The sequence below is a fragment of the Coregonus lavaretus genome, assembly GCF_964263955.1.
Source record: "Coregonus lavaretus genome assembly, contig: HAP1_SCAFFOLD_166, whole genome shotgun sequence".
NCBI lineage: Eukaryota > Metazoa > Chordata > Actinopteri > Salmoniformes > Salmonidae > Coregonus > Coregonus lavaretus.
The window spans coordinates 131,013-147,619 of NW_028161624.1; the positions used below are offsets into that span (position 1 = coordinate 131,013).

General features: G+C 45.3%; 1 protein-coding gene across 1 annotated transcript in view; it reads right to left on the bottom strand.

Annotated features, from left to right (window-relative positions):
- Positions 1-2,242: 2,242 nt before the first annotated feature.
- The window catches only part of LOC311120319 (juxtaposed with another zinc finger protein 1-like), a gene marked incomplete at both ends in the record, with an annotated part of 35,674 nt that continues 21,309 nt past the window's right edge, over positions 2,243-16,607 (bottom strand). Inside the window, 4 exons of the mRNA XM_084194941.1 lie at positions 2,243-2,416; positions 7,348-7,526; positions 8,490-8,686; positions 11,368-11,440. Coding sequence (XP_084051067.1) covers positions 2,243-2,416; positions 7,348-7,526; positions 8,490-8,686; positions 11,368-11,440 — 623 coding nt within the window. The remainder of the gene's footprint in view (positions 2,417-7,347; positions 7,527-8,489; positions 8,687-11,367; positions 11,441-16,607) is intronic.

Genomic DNA, 16,607 nt, shown 5'->3' on the forward strand with positions numbered 1-16,607 from the left:
TAGCGTATCAGCCTATAATATACCCAGTCAGTTTATTCAATACCTTGTGCACATACATACTCAGTCAGGGCTCCTTTGTAAAACAGACCTTGGTCTCAATGTTACTCCCTGTTTAAATAAAGGTGGAAAAAAATATGTAATGGTGCAAAAATGTCCAGGGACACATCAGAGGCAATTGTGATGTTTCAAATGTAATCACAGCTACATTTCTAAAGCAGCTTGTTTTGTACATCACCGTCAGTTCCAAAACAACCTCTGGTGTTGCCTTAGTTTACAGAATACATACACACACAGTAAGGGTCATCAATCTCCAGAAACATATAAAAATATAATTTATTGCACTTAGAGACAATACATTTACTATACACAATATATCAAATACTTCCCTCCATATGTATTGGCAGTATAATACTGTCAATGTCCATCAACATAATCTGTGTCCCAAATGGCGCACCCTATTCCCTATATAGTGCACTACTTTTGACCAGAGCCCTATGGACTATATAGGGAATAGGGCAAGGGCGCACACATTAACGTGTAGTTCCATAACAACATTGAATTCCATGCAGTGATGATGTTTTGATGGGTTGTTGATTAGCCCCTTGCTCTCTGATAACCAGTATGGCACATTACCTTTTATAAGACTACATTAAAAGGCTAGAGGGACACAGGAGGAGAAATGGAGCAGAATGGAGATATGACCATCTTTTCTTTACAGGAATGTCTACTCTAGCTCAAATGAGCCGTTCCTGAAGTGTCACTATGGAGCTATACACAGATACTGGATTGGAACTCTGTCTTCTGGTCTACAATTCAAGGAAACCAGATACATAATCTCACCACAACAAACAGGAAACACTGGAGGTCTGAAAAAATGTAAAACTCCCTTGGAAAAGTTGAGTACATCCAGAGTCTGGCTCTCTCTCTAGTTCCTGTGACTGCTGCTGCACACACCGACCAGACATGTAGCAGACAAGAGTTATTGGCAACGAAAACCATCCTAATTCTGTTGCCAACTGGTTACTACAAAGTGCTTAAATGCTTCACAAGGCTATGGCAAAGAAGATAACTGCTCAGCACCCTTGAATGGAAGGGTTCCGGAATACTGGGAATGGGTTCCGGAATACTGGGACTGCTGTGACACCCAATCCCAAGATTCCAGTGAACAGCATAACAGCCGATCCTAAAATACTATTTGTATCCCAAATGGCACCCTATTCCCTATTTAGCGCACTACTTTTGTTGGACCAGGGCCCATAGGGCTATAGTCAAAAGTAGTGCACTATATAGGGAATAGGGTGCCATTTGGGTCGCGTACCTATCAGAACACGGGAAGGATTGTGATTAGGATTGTGGTGCTGAAATGCTGGCGGCAAACTCTCACCTGAGATAGTATTTTGGTGCTAAAACACAAAAAAAAAAAAAAATAAAGTAATACTAGAAAAGTGAATCTTAAAACTATACTTTCAGAATGGGAAAAATATATAATAGCCTACTATTTTACCAGACACTCTTATCCAGAGCAAGGGCATACATACATTTTCATACCTTTAAAAAATAAAATGGTCCCCTGTGAGAATCAAACCCACAACCCTGGCATTGCAAGCGCCATGCTCTACCAACTGAGCTACACAGGATGTATAGACATTGTTATATTTCACAAACATTCAGATTTTCTTGCCTCCACTTTGTGGTGGTGATGCTTGCTTTCTCCCCTGGCCTCTCCACTCTCATGCCCTTTCTTTCGAACACAACATTACCTGAACACTCGAGTCAAGTTCAGTAAGTGGTAACGTACACAACATATCTGTATGTAAATATTCCACCACGATTTGCTCTGCCGAACACAGCCCAGGGGCAGGGCTATGAACCTTAACTCATGGTGCTTTCAAGACAACTGGGAACTCGGGGGGGAAAAAAGAGGTCAAATCATGACGTCAGTGATCTTCAGGTCGGAAAGTCGGAGCTCTATAAAGATGCCAGAGTTTCCGACTTGGAATTCCGAGCTGGATGACCGTTCGGAAGTCAGAGCCAGTCACAAAAATAAAAAAAGATCCCTGCACTGAAGTCGAAGAGTTCTGAGTTCCGAGTTGTTTTGAACGCGGCAGTACGCACTATTTCAAACATAGCATCATCATCATCTTAACAGTAAGCACGATGTGCCAAAAATATATCAAAAAGACACATGATAGCTCAAATGTGAAAAAGTACAAAGATATGAAGAAAATGGGGTGGGGGGGTGCTACTGCTGAATCTTGCGGATGTGGGCAAAGACGGGCGGGTGGAAGTTGACGGTGTGGTGCCTCAGGCCCTGGGGCGTCTTGTAGCTCTTCCCACAGCGGCACTTGAAGGGCTTGCGGACGCGGATCTGTGTCCGGTGGCCGTTCTTGGCGTGGTACTTGATCCCGTTCACATTCTGAATGAGGGGGAGGGGACAGTACAGAGTGTAAGTGGGCAGAGTAAGCTAAGGTTGAATTAGTCCAGTGTTCGCCAACTCCAGTCCTGGAGTGCTACTGGGTGTGTACAGGGGCTTTTGATCCAGCCCTGATTCACACACATCTGATTCAAATATTCAACCAATCAGGGTCTTCAACTGGATTTGGAGAACACTGGATCAGTCTCATACAGTGGGGAAAAAAAGTATTTAGTCAGCCACCAATTGTGCAAGTTCTCCCACTTAAAAAGATGAGAGAGGCCTGTAATTTTCATCATAGGTACACGTCAACTATGACAGACAAATTGAGAAAAAAAATCCAGAAAATCACATTGTAGGATTTTTAATGAATTTATTTGCAAATTATGGTGGAAAATAAGTATTTGGTCACCTACAAACAAGCAAGATTTCTGGCTCTCACAGACCTGTAACTTCTTCTTTAAGAGACTCCTCTGTCCTCCACTCGTTACCTGTATTAATGGCACCTGTTTGAACTTGTTATCAGTATAAAAGACACCTGTCCACAACCTCAAACAGTCACACTCCAAACTCCACTATGGCCAAGACCAAAGAGCTGTCAAAGGACACCAGAAACAAAATTGTAGACCTGCACCAGGCTGGGAAGACTGAATCTGCAATAGGTAAGCAGCTTGGTTTGAAGAAATCAACTGTGGGAGCAATTATTAGGAAATGGAAGACATACAAGACCACTGATAATCTCCCTCGATCTGGGGCTCCACGCAAGATCTCACCCAAAGGGGTAAAAATGATCACAAGAAAATCCCAGAACCACACGGGGGGACCTAGTGAATGACCTGCAGAGAGCTGGGACCAAAGTAACAAAGCCTACCATCAGTAACACACTACGCCGCCAGGGACTCAAATCCTGCAGTGCCAGACGTGTCCCCCTGCTTAAGCCAGTACATGTCCAGGCCCGTCTGTTTGCTAGAGTGCATTTGGATGATCCAGAAGAGGATTGGGAGAATGTCATATGGTCAGATGAAACCAAAATAGAACTTTTTGGTAAAAACTCAACTCGTCGTGTTTGGAGGACAAAGAATGCTGAGTTGCATCCAAAGAACACCATACCTACTGTGAAGCATGGGGGTGGAAACATCATGCTTTGGGGCTGTTTTTCTGCAAAGGGACCAGGACGACTGATCCGTGTAAAGGAAAGAATGAATGGGGCCATGTATCGTGAGATTTTGAGTGAAAACCTCCTTCCATCAGCAAGGGCATTGAAGATGAAACGTGGCTGGGTCTTTCAGCATGACAATGATCCCAAACACACCGCCCGGGCAACGAAGGAGTGGTTTCGTAAGAAGCATTTCAAGGTCCTGGAGTGGCCTAGCCAGTCTCCAGATCTCAACCCCATAGAAAATATTTGGAGGGAGTTGAAAGTCTGTGTTGCCCAGCGACAGCCCCAAAACATCACTGCTCTAGAGGAGATCTGCATGGAGGAATGGGACAAAATACCAGCAACAGTGTGTGAAAACCTTGTGAAAACTTACAGAAAACGTTTGACCTGTGTCATTGCCAACAAAGGGTATATAACAAAGTATTGAGAAACTTTTGTTATTGACCAAATACTTATTTTCCACCATAATTTGCAAATAAATTCATAAAAAATCCTACAATGTGATTTTCTGGAAAAGATTTTCTCATTTTGTCTGTCATAGTTGACGTGTACCTATGATGAAAATTACAGGCCTCTCTCATCTTTTTAAGTGGGAGAACTTGCACAATTGGTGGCTGACTAAATACTTTTCTTCCCCACTGTATAACAGTCATGATTCTCTCATAACACTAAACCTAACTACACATCTCTCTGTATGTTTACTGTACAACATAGTGACAGAATAGAATATATAAAAATATACTTGATTATTTGTCCATCTCGCAAAGGATTCAAGAAGCCTATATTTGTCCAGATGTCTTCTGTCAGTTGAACTAACTCAACACAACGTCCTTAATCTCTGCATGCTTCTTGTACAGCCTAGTGAAGGGGTGTCAATTCAATGTTGCCCCGGGGGTCGCATCCGGTCAGCGAGCTGGACACAGTCAAGAAACTGTTTGAATGTAGGTCCAATATAATTTCTACAGTGTTTCGATTTGATTTTAGTCATTTTAAAGTACACTGCTCAAAAAAATAAAGGGAAGACTTAAACAACACAATGTAACTCCAAGTCAATCACACTTCTGTGAAATCAAACTGTCCACTTAGGAAGCAACACTGATTGACAATACATTTCACATGCTGTTGTGCAAATCGAATAGACAACAGGTGGAAATTATAGGCAATTAGCAAGACACCCCCAATAAAGGACTGGTTTTGCAGGTGGAGACCACAGACCACTTCTCAGTTCCTATGCTTCCTGGCTGATGTTTTGGTCACTTTTGAATGCTGGCGGTGCTTTCACTCTAGTGGTAGCATGAGACCGAGTCTACAACCCACACAAGTGGCTCAGGTAGTACAGCTCATCCAGGATGGCACATCAATGCGAGCTGTGGCAAGAAGGTTTGCTGTGTCTGTCAGCGTAGTGTCCAGAGCATGGAGGCGCTACCAGGAGACAGGCCAGTACATCAGGAGACGTGGAGGAGGCCGTAGGAGGGCAACAACCCAGCAGCAGGACTGCTACCTCCGCCTTTGTGCAAGGAGGAGCACTGCCAGAGCCCTGCAAAATGACCTCCAGCAGGCCACAAATGTGCATGTGTCTGCTCAAACGGTCAGAAACAGACTCCATGAGGGTGATATGAGGGCCAGACGTCCACAGGTGGGGTTTGTGCTTACAGCCCAACACCGTGCAGGACGTTTGGCATTTGCCAGAGAACACCAAGATTGGCAAATTCGCCACTGGCGCCCTGTGCTCTTCACAGATGAAAGCAGGTTCACACTGAGCACACCTGACAGACATGACAGAGTCTGGAGACGCCGTGGAGAACGTTCTGCTGCCTGCAACATCCTCCAGCATGACCGGTTTGGCGGTGGGTCAGTCATGGTGTGGGGTGGCATTTCTTTGGGGGGCCGCACAGCCCTCCATGTGCTCGCCAGAGGTAGCCTGACTGCCATTAGGTACCGAGATGAGATCCTCAGACCCCTTGTGAGACCATATGCTGGTGCGGTTGGCCCTGTGTTCCTCCTAATGCAAGACAATGCTAGACCTCATGTGGCTGGAGTGTGTCAGCAGTTCCTGCAAGAGGAAGGCATTGATGCTATGGACTGGCCCGCCCGTTCCCCAGACCTGAATCCAATTGAGCACATCTGGGACATCATGTCTCGCTCCATCCACCAACGCCACGTTGCACCACAGACTGTCCAGGAGTTGGCGGATGCTTTAGTACAGGTCTGGGAGGAGATCCCTCAGGAGACCATCCACCACCTCATCAGGAGCATGCCCAGGCGTTGTAGGGAGGTCATACAGGCACGTGGAGGCCACACACACTACTGAGCCTAATTTTGACATTACATCAAAGTTGGATCAGCCTGTAGTGTGGTTTTCCACTTTAATTTTGAGGGTGACTCCAAATCCAGACCTCCATGGGTTGATAAATTTGATTTCCATTGATAATTGTTGTGTGATTTTGTTGTCAGCACATTCAACTATGTAAAGAAAAAAGTATTTAATAAGATTATTTCATTCATTCAGATCTAGGATGTGTTATTTTAGTGTTCCCTTAATTTTTTTGAGCAGTGTATATTTAGTTCACAGGAGGCTGCTGATAATGGCTGGAACGGAGCAAATGGAATGGCATCAAACACCTGGAAACCATGTGTTTGATGTATTTGATACCATTCCACTAATTCTAGCCATTACCACGAGCGCGTCCTCCCCACTTAAGGTGCCACATACATTGAGTATGTTTGACACCCCGGGCCTAGAGTCTATTACTAACTCTATATCATGTTTCTAGTAAAGCAGGGGTGTCAAACGTAAACTCAGCAGGGGTGTCTGCGGGTTTTAGTTTTTTCCTTTCAAATAAGACCTAGACAATCAGGTGAGGGGTGTTAATTCATCAATCAAGTTCCAAGGGTGGAGCGAAAACCCGTAGACACTCGGCCCTCTGTGGAATGAGTTTGACATCTGGCCTACAGTCTACTACTAAGTGTGTCATCAGCCATAATCCTGTCATTCACGTCAGCAATGCCATTTTCTCAAGCTGAACACCATTTATCCCGGACACACAGCCAACCCAGATGGGAATGGAAAATCCTGTAAAAACCTCCCTAAATCACTGCAGTGGACGTGGATGTTTTGCATTTCAAGATGTTGACATGCTGTAATGTTTGACTAACACCCTGTTTTCTCAACTGCGGTAACTCTATGGCGGTATTTGACAATCCGTTTGAACTGGGTTGTAATATGGACATCACAGTGTCATTACCGCAGCATTTTGGTATTTGGTATTTTATTAGGATCCATATTAGTTGTTGCGAAAGCAGCAGCTACTCTTCCTGGGGTCCACACAAAACATGAAACATGACATAATACAGAACATTAACAGACAAGAACAGAACTACATCAATTTTAAAAAGGCACACGTAGCCTACATATCAGTAGATACACACAAACTATCTAGGTCAAATAGGGGAGAGGCGTTGTGCCGTGAGGTGTTGCTTTATCTGTATGCAGAGCCTTGGTCTGTTTAGGACCAAACCAACATCTTGGGTAATGGATGGTTTTAATTTGGAGTCTTATGAGAAGGAGAAGCAGTCACTTGAACAGAAAGCATAGACTATGTATCTAGCCAATATCCACAGACGGGTAGGTAGGGACAGGAGACTTTCCTGACCACATGACCTGATGAGGAAACACTCTGACTCTTAGTTCAACTCAGGACTCTAGTTAAAAGCTATTTGAGGTTTTTCCATTTACACATGGTATTGATTCATGGACTGAGTGCGGTTGGCCCACCTTGTATCTCTTCTTGCAGCCAGGCACAGGGCAGGCGAAGGGTTTCTCCTCTCCTCCGTTCATACACATGGAGCTGAGGATAGACTCTGAGCTGATGGCACTCTCTGTGGTCCAGGACTCACCACTGTCTGACTCCTCATAGTCCTCCTCCTCCTCCTCCTCCTCATCATACTCACTGCCTGGAGGGGAGAAACACATACAGACACAGGTACACACACACACACACACACACACACACACACACACCACACACACACACACACAACACCCAACAAAATACGATTTGTCATAAAACGTGCTTACTGCCATCCATAAACAATTAGACTAATACTCCTATTTCAGCAGCTCCAGTACTCTGCTCTGATTCAAGCACAGTTAATGACTAAGGCTCAGTCCCAAATGGGACCCTATTCCCTATATATAGTGTACTACTTTTGACAAGGGCCCATAGGGCTCTGGTCAAAAGTAGTGCACTATAATAGAGTGCCATTTGGGATGCATCCTATGGCTGGCATGGGCATCCTAGCCTCAGGGGTTTTGGACCGGCTGATGTGCTGAGACAGATTCAGACTCAAGCCTTCCACATGTGTTCTGGCTGTAGGGTTCCCACAGGGTTCTACTGTTGCCTTGTTACTGAGCCCGAAATTGTGGAGAGACTGTTTTGTGGGAAAGAATTTAGCCCGTTTCACAAGGTCCTAGGGTTAAGGCAATGCAACATAAGATTTGACTCCACAACCACAAGAACCAAAGAGACAGCAATTAGGATTGAAAGACCCAGCATATCTTACTAAGTGGCGACATGGGAAAGACACAAACAATGAACACAAGTAAGCAAATGCCATGGAAACTTAAAATGATGAGATTCTGAGGAATTAAGCTCTGTAATATTAGACATAGCCCTGTACCTTCCCTGTGCAGGCCTCTACCAACTGACCGTGAGAGTCAACCCTCTCTGCTTCTCTAAGGACCCTGCTGTGAGACATTACACATATATTCCCTGTATTCTCCTGAAACTTAAAGAGGCACTTCCTGATCCAAACCAAAATATGGGACAATGAAGTGACATAATCCATATTACATAAACTACTGCCGCCTGCCTCCTAGATGACGGTGGTCTACTCTGTTGTCACACGGTATCTTACACGTAGGAGTGCTGCTACGAAAGGAGGAAGAGGGTGTGATGGGAGGGGTGACAGGCGGGGTGAGGTTCCCACTGCTGTGTCTGGGAGGAGTGGAGATGTTACTGCTACGAGACAGACTGCCTGTCTGAGACAGCTTGGGGTGCACCTTCCTCTTCAGCCTCTCATGGTGCTCCCGACGCGCTGCCTCTGTCATAAACCTGGGGAAGGGAGGAGGCAGAGAGAGATGGATGATGAGAGAGGACACACAACCACACATCATATATGACCAACTCGGTTTGAATCCGGGTCACCCCTCAGAGCCTGGTTCCTCTCTAGGTTTCTTCCTAGGTTTCTGCCTTTCTAGGGAGTTTTTCCTAGCCACCGTGCTTCTACATCTGCATTGCTGCTGTTTGGGGTTTTAGGCAGGGTTTCTGTATAGCACTTTGTGACATCTGCTGATGTAAAAAAAGGGCTTTTTAAATACAATTTGATAGATTGATTGACTTGCGCGCCACAAGGCTGTACTAGCCTGCTGAGCTAAAGCCTAGGTATTAGCTCAGGGAGCTAATGCGTGTCAGGTCTTAGGCAAGGTTAGTCTCATCGTGCCAGCGTGGTTGTTCACAGAACCTCCTCCGTTACAAACTTATACCGCTGAAGTCACTGTACAACAACATATGCTCTGAGTCTATCATTCCCATGTTTAACAGTAGGCCTATATCTCTGACCAAACTTCATGTTTAACAGTAGGCCTATATCTCTGACTAAACTTCATGTTTAACAGTAGGCCTATATCTCTGACCAAACTTCATGTTTAACAGTAGGCCTATATCTCTGACCAAACTTCATGTTTAACAGTAGGCCTATATCGCTGACCAAACTTCATGTTTAACAGTAGGCCTATATCTCTGACCAAACTTCATGTTTAACAGTAGGCCTATATCTCTGACCAAACGTCATGTTTAACAGTAGGCCTATATCTCTGACCAAACTTCATGTTTAACAGTAGGCCTATATCTCTGACCAAACGTCATGTTTAACAGTAGGCCTATATCTCTGACCAAACTTCATGTTTAACAGTAGGCCTATATCTCTGACCAAACTTCATGTTTAACAGTAGGCCTATATCTCTGACCAAACTTCATGTTTAACAGTAGGCCTATATCTCTGACTAAACTTCATGTTTAACAGTAGGCCTATATCTCTGACCAAACTTCATGTTTAACAGTAGGCCTATATCTCTGACCAAACTTAATGTTTAACAGTAGGCCTATATCGCTGACCAAACTTCATGTTTAACAGTAGGCCTATATCTCTGACCAAACTTCCTGTTTAACAGTAGGCCTATATCTCTGACCAAACGTCATGTTTAACAGTAGGCCTATATCTCTGACCAAACGTCATGTTTAACAGTAGGCCTATATCTCTGACCAAACGTCATGTTTAACAGTAGGCCTATATCTCTGACCAAACGTCATGTTTAACAGTAGGCCTATATCTCTGACCAAACGTCATGTTTAACAGTAGGCCTATATCTCTGACCAAACGTCATGTTTAACAGTAGGCCTATATCTCTGACCAAAACGTTGTTACATTGTAAAGTCTTGTGTAAATGTAAGTCATAAAAATGAACTGTTCACACAGACACTGTTAAAGCAGAAGTGAAATGAACAGATGAAAGCTGAAACCGCATCAAGATGTGTGTCTAAAGACGGGGAGACAGACAGTGGTAGCTAGCCCCTTTTTAATAATATAAATAATAATAATATGCCATTTAGCAGACGCTTTTATCCAAAGCGACTTACAGTCATGCGTGCATACATTTTTGTGTATGGGTGGTCCCGGGGATCGAACCCACTACCTTGGCGTTACAAGCGCCGTGCTCTACCAGCTGAGCTACAGAGGACCACGTTTTTCATACAGTTACACTACTGCCTCAGATTGCCTTCGACCTTTTTATATCTCCATATCAAAGAGAACTGGGATGAGATTGAAATGTCATCTTGGTCTATTAATGTAGGACCCAGGGTAACTTAACATCCTGTTACCCAATGCTAACACAATTAAACTGAGTTATCCACCAGATGAGACTGACTGCTGCTAGATGGAAGTTGCTAGTGGAACTAGGCTACACACACACACACACACACACACACACACACACACACACACACACACACACACACACACACACACTGGGACCAGATTCCCTCGGAGGTTGAAGTGCATGGCCCTATGAAACCGAAGTCAATGTGCTGCTAACAGCTTTTCTTCCTCCACTGTCCCTGTCCCCTTACTGGACTCCAACCAGAGGTCTTCTTGACAACGTACCAACCAGTTGTGCTATAGAAAAGGATCCTATTGGATAGCACCATTGGTGAGCTTAAGGCACGTTCTTACCTCCGATACACCTATCATGTAGCATAGACTTAGACCTCAAACACAAACCTTCACAGGGTCATACTGAGATAAGTAACTGTTTAATCAACTATTTACTAATGACATTTGGTCATTAATCCCTTTTCTGGCCAGAGTTAGGACAGTTTAAACTGAACCATAAGAATACCGCTCATTAGGGATTTCATAACCATGATCCTTTGGGACATGGTTAAAGGTCTGATTGGTATATACACTGAACAAATAGTATTTTTGAGGAGTATTTCTGTCTGTAATAAAGCCCTTTTGTAGGGAAAAACTAATTCTGATTGGCTGGGCCTGGGTCCCCAGCGGGTGGGCCCACTTCCCAGTCATGTGAAATCCATAGATTAGGGACTAATTTATTTATTTAAATTGACTGATTTCCTTTTATGAACTGTAACTCAGCAAAATCTTTGAAATTGTTGCATGTTGCGTTTCTATTTTTGTTCAGTATAGGTCAGGGTTAGGCTAGTAGCCTGCTCACCTGTTGATGTAGCTGAGGGCAACATAGGTGGGCTGCTGCTGCTCCTGGTTCTCCAACTGATGAGGATCTGTGTCTGACGAGAGACAGACGGGAGAGAGAGAGGGAGAGGGGGAGGGGGAGGGGGAGGGAGAGGGGGAGGGAGAGAGAGGTTAGCCTGATCATATAACAGCAGACATGACACACACACAGCAACAAAGCTGTCACTGAATGGTCCTCATAACAATCACATGTGGTCAAGAGGGGAGGCAGTGGTTGTGTGTTCGGACTGGGTGTGTGTCACTCTTACCAAAACAACAGTAGCTAGCTAGTGTGATGATGTTTAACAAATTACGTCATGGGCTGCTGTCTAGACTAGCCGTCGTCCTCAAGCTAAGCACAGCTGGAGATCGTCCACAAACCACCTCGTATCCAAACCCCTCTCTCACATCTCATCAACAAACTAGATAAATTAGCTTTTCATTAAAAACGCACAACAAAGAAGGCTGGGTCTAATCTAGGCTACACAACGTATTTAATGAAGCCTTCCATGGCGCTGGCTGGCACTGGGCTTTCTCATAAGTCTTCTGTGGTCCTCTGTAGCTCAATTGGTAGAGCATGGCGCTTGTAACGCCAGGGTAGTGGGTTCGATCCCCGGGACCACCCATACGTTAAAAAAAATGTATGCACACATGACTGTAAGTCGCTTTGGATAAAAGCGTCTGCTAAATGGCATTTTATTATTATTCTGATCTGATCCAACTTTAACTATGCAGCCTCTTCCTTACTGCAGTCACCATGTTGCCCATAGTTTAGACAACCCTCCACACACTGTGCTTTCCCATGCTGTGCTCCAGACGTTTGGCTCGGCTCTGCAGTGCTGCCAAACAACGGACAGCCTCTCTCCCTCCATCCCTCCCTCCCTCCCTCCCTCCCTCCCTCCCTCCCTCCCTCCCTCCCTCCCTCCCTCCCTCCCTCCATCTCTCCCTCCATCCCTCCCTCCCTCCCTCCCTCCCTCCCTCTCTCCATCCCTCCCTCTCTCCCTCCCTCTCTCCCTCCCTCCCTCCCTCCCTCCCTCCCTCCCTCCCTCCCTCTCTCCATCCCTCCCTCTCTCCCTCCCTCTCTCCCTCCCTCCCTCCCTCTCTCCATCCCTCCCTCTCTCCCTCCCTCCCTCCCTCCCTCCCTCCCTCCCTCCCTCCCTCCCTCCCTCCCTCCCTCCCTCCCTCTCTCCCTCCCTCCCTCCCTCCCTCCCTCTCTCCCTCTCTCCCTCCATCCCTCCCTCTCTCCCTCCATCCCTCCCTCTCTCCCTCCCTCTCTCCCTCCCTCCCTCCCTCCCTCCCTCCCTCCCTCCCTCCCTCTCTCCCTCCCTCCCTCCCTCCCTCTCTCCCTCCATCCCTCCCTCCCTCCCTCCCTCCCTCCCTCCCTCCCTCCCTCCCTCCCTCCCTCCCTCCCTCCCTCCCTCCCTCCATCTCTCTCTCCCTCCCGTCACACCCTGAGGTGAACCAGGCCCAACTTCAAACAGCCTCCCCACTGCGATGCCATGTGGGAGTGCGGAGATGCCCCATAAACCCACCCCGTGTCTGCCACTCACCAGCTGTGCCTGCCTACCTAGTGCCTGCCTCTGCCTGGTCTGGCCTGGGCTATGGGAAAGTGCTGCCCCCCTGTGGCCATGAAGAGAAACACTGGCAGCATGTGGCCCCAAGGGTCAAAGGTTATATCCCAAATGGCACTCTATTCAGTATATAGTGCATTACATTTGACCAGGGCCCGTAGGGCTCAGCCTAGGCCATTTGGGACGCAGAAAAGCAACCACAGCCTTTAGGGGAAGGGTTCTTCAAAACTACAGCTCTGGTCTGGAGAGCCACTACTGAGGCAGCCTTTTATTCCAGCCCAGCACTAAACAACCTGATTCAGACAATCACAGTGTATCAATATAATGACACTGTGTATGGTGTTCGCCTCACTGGCAAATCTAGCAAATCTAATAAATAGATAACGCTAAGTGCAGTTTGAGGGTCTTTAAATCACATGGTCAAGTAGAAGAGGAAAGCAAGTAGCAACGTGTTGTGTTGTGTCCCAAAATACACCCTGGTATCCGCCTGAGGTCACACTGATTTATTCATATAAAGCAGAAGCACTTTGTTCTGAAGCACCTCCGTGAACATCTTCAAAGCTCTCCCACTGAGGTGTTGCCCCAGATTCACACTAGATCTGACCTGTAACCCCTCATAAAAACGACTTCTGCAGCTTTTCCGGAGAGCGTTCACTTTGGGTGGGCCCAACATAGAGATCTTATTAAATTAAGTGTTCCTTATGTAATTCTACAGGGCCCAATGTTGTCCATGGACAACAGTAGCTAGGTACGTGTTATGTGCACCAAAACACACCCTAGTACCTTTGCCCATCTTCCCATCTTAGGTCCTGCGGTCTGTGTGTGCAGAATGGTGAAAGTGGACAGTGGGTCTGGTCAGAGGATTTGGGGTGTGTGTGGATGGACATAGTGGCAAGCGTACAAGGCTCCCTCTTACACACTGATGGACGCTCGCATGCACACACACACACACACACACACACACACAGTGTTCACATACACACACGTTGAAGCCGTGCTGGGGTAATGGCTGACAGATGCACCACCAGTCTTCACTGCCATGATTCCATCCCTCCTCTAATGCATCCTATAGGTCTATAGGCTAGGCTATAGCTATAGGTCTCTTAACGCTTGCCTTTATGTTCATTCAGCGTAGGCTAAAGTGTTTAGCAGACACTCGTATCCAGAGCGACTTACAGACAGTGCATTCAACTAGGCCTATGTTGTTTAGTAGGAAAAAAATATCCCAGTTACTCAAGTAGGCTCTTCTACGACCCATATTCAGCTTTGGAGCTGTCATCTTCAGCTTTGGAGCTGTCATATTCAGCTTTGGAGATGTCATATTCAGCTTTGGAGCTATCATATTCAGCTTTGGAGCTGTCATCTTCAGCTTTGGAGCTGTCATATTCAGCTTTGGAGCTGTCATCTTCAGCTTTGGAGCTGTCATATTCAGCTGTGGAGCTGTCATATTCAGCTTTGGAGCTGTCATATTCAGCTTTGGAGCTGTCATATTCAGCTGTGGAGCTGTCATATTCAGCTGTGGAGCTGTCATATTCAGCTTTGGAGCTGTCATATTCAGCTTTGGAGCTGTCATATTCAGCTTTGGAGCTGTCATATTCAGCTTTGGAGCTATCATATTCAGCTTTGGAGCTGTCATATTCAGCTGTGGAGCTGTCATATTCAGCTTTGGAGCTGTCATATTCAGCTTTGGAGCTATCATATTCAGCTTTGGAACTGAAAGCAAACATAGCACATCACCAAGGTCCAGCCCAATGCTGTTACTGTAGATGTGAAATGAGGCTGTCCATGTAGCCTGGAGCTGTAAATTAAGAACACCTCTCCATTAAGAGAGAATGGAGATGATACAACCACTATACTACCACTACCACTATTCATTTGATAACACCTGCTGCAGCCGCTGCAAACTAGCCGACAACAAAAGCTAGCTAGCTAGACCGGGGGAAAACTACTGCTAGCTATTGCGCAGTGACCCGTTGGCCTTCAAGAAGGCAGAAGTTTCGAGGCTGTAATCGCTGCCAAAGGTGCTTCAACAAAGTACTGAGTAAAGGGTCTGAATTCTTATGTAAATAAGGTATTTCTGTTTTTTATTTTTAATACATTTGCTAACATTTCTAAAAACCTGTTTTCGCTTTATCATTATGGGGTAATGTGTGTAGATTGATGAGGGAAAAAAAATGCATTTCATCCATTTTAGAATAAGGCTGTAATGTAACAAAATGTGGAACAACTGAAGGGGTCTGAATACTTTCTGAAAGCACTGTAGGTGTCTTGTTGATAGATGAAAAGGCAGCGAGTCAGTTGGTTCCCGCATTTCTGTACGATGAATCCATAAATAATCTAGACCTACATGCAACAGCATGCGTCATCACTATCTTTCCTTAGCGGTACCTCAAACTGTCGTGATTACCAACTTTTAGGAGTTGATTTTACTCCTGGCTCAGAGCTTGTCTGGGCAGTGTCTTAACATCATCCTAAAACCTACTCTGAGCTGGGAGTATTTTTAGTCATAAAACAGGTTTTAACAGGATTCCTAGGATCTTTTCTGAGATGCTTTGTGGATACGGGCCCAGAGCTCTATGGGCCCTGGTCAAAAGTAAATGCACTAAACAGGGAATAGGGTGCCAATTGGACTGCGTCCCCTTTTCTGGGCACTAGGGCTACACTAGTGCATGGCAGTGCAGTGGCAGTGTTTGCTTGTGGTCTCCCACCAGGTAATATATTGTAGTGGTCCAAACCTCAACCTCAGCGGTCTGGAGGGAGGTAGGTAGGGTTTCTCTCAGAGCTCCACTCGCTGAGACTGAGTGTTTCATTAACTGTGATTTACCCACTGTGAAAAGGACCGCACACCTCTCCTCTCCCACCCGCTCGGAGACATAAAACTAGAAAGACACATTAATGAATGCATTATTCCCCTCCTGTCAAAAGCTGGGAGAGCGGGGTATATGTGGTAGGGTGGGTGTATGTGGGGTAGGGTGGGTGTATGTGGGGTAGGCACTTAAATGTTTTACCTCTCTGTTTAACTCTGTTGCAGATAACTATGCCCCAATATAAGAGATTAAGGGTAAAAGACAGATCTAACTCATGGTTCATGCATGAATTGTCTTAAAGATTTCATGAAAGAAAGTTAGCTTGGGCTAAGGCTAGATTGACTGATTCTACCTCTGACTGGCAGTCCTTCAGACATTTGAGAAACAGATGTCTTACTCTGGTTCTAAAAGCAAAGTCAACATACTTCTTGAATTGTGTATCTGAGAGTGGTGGAAATCCAGCTAAATTCTGGAAAGTGGTCAAAAAATCCACCCCCTCATGGATTGATAATAATTTGACATTTAAAAAACATACGGATGAGCTAGTTAAGAAGCTGAGATTTAAAGTAGGCTTATTTTATAGAAATACAGTGGGGAAAAAAGTATTTAGTCAGCCACCAATTGTGCAAGTTCTCCCACTTAAAAAGATGAGAGAGGCCTGTAATTTTCATCATAGGTACACGTCAACTATGACAGACAAAATGATACTTTTTTTCTCCAGAAAATCACATTGTAGGATTTTTAATGAATTTATTTGCAAATGATGGTGGAAAATAAGTATTTGGTCAATAACAAAAGTTTCTCAATACTTTGTTATATACCCTTTGTTGGCAATGACACAGGTG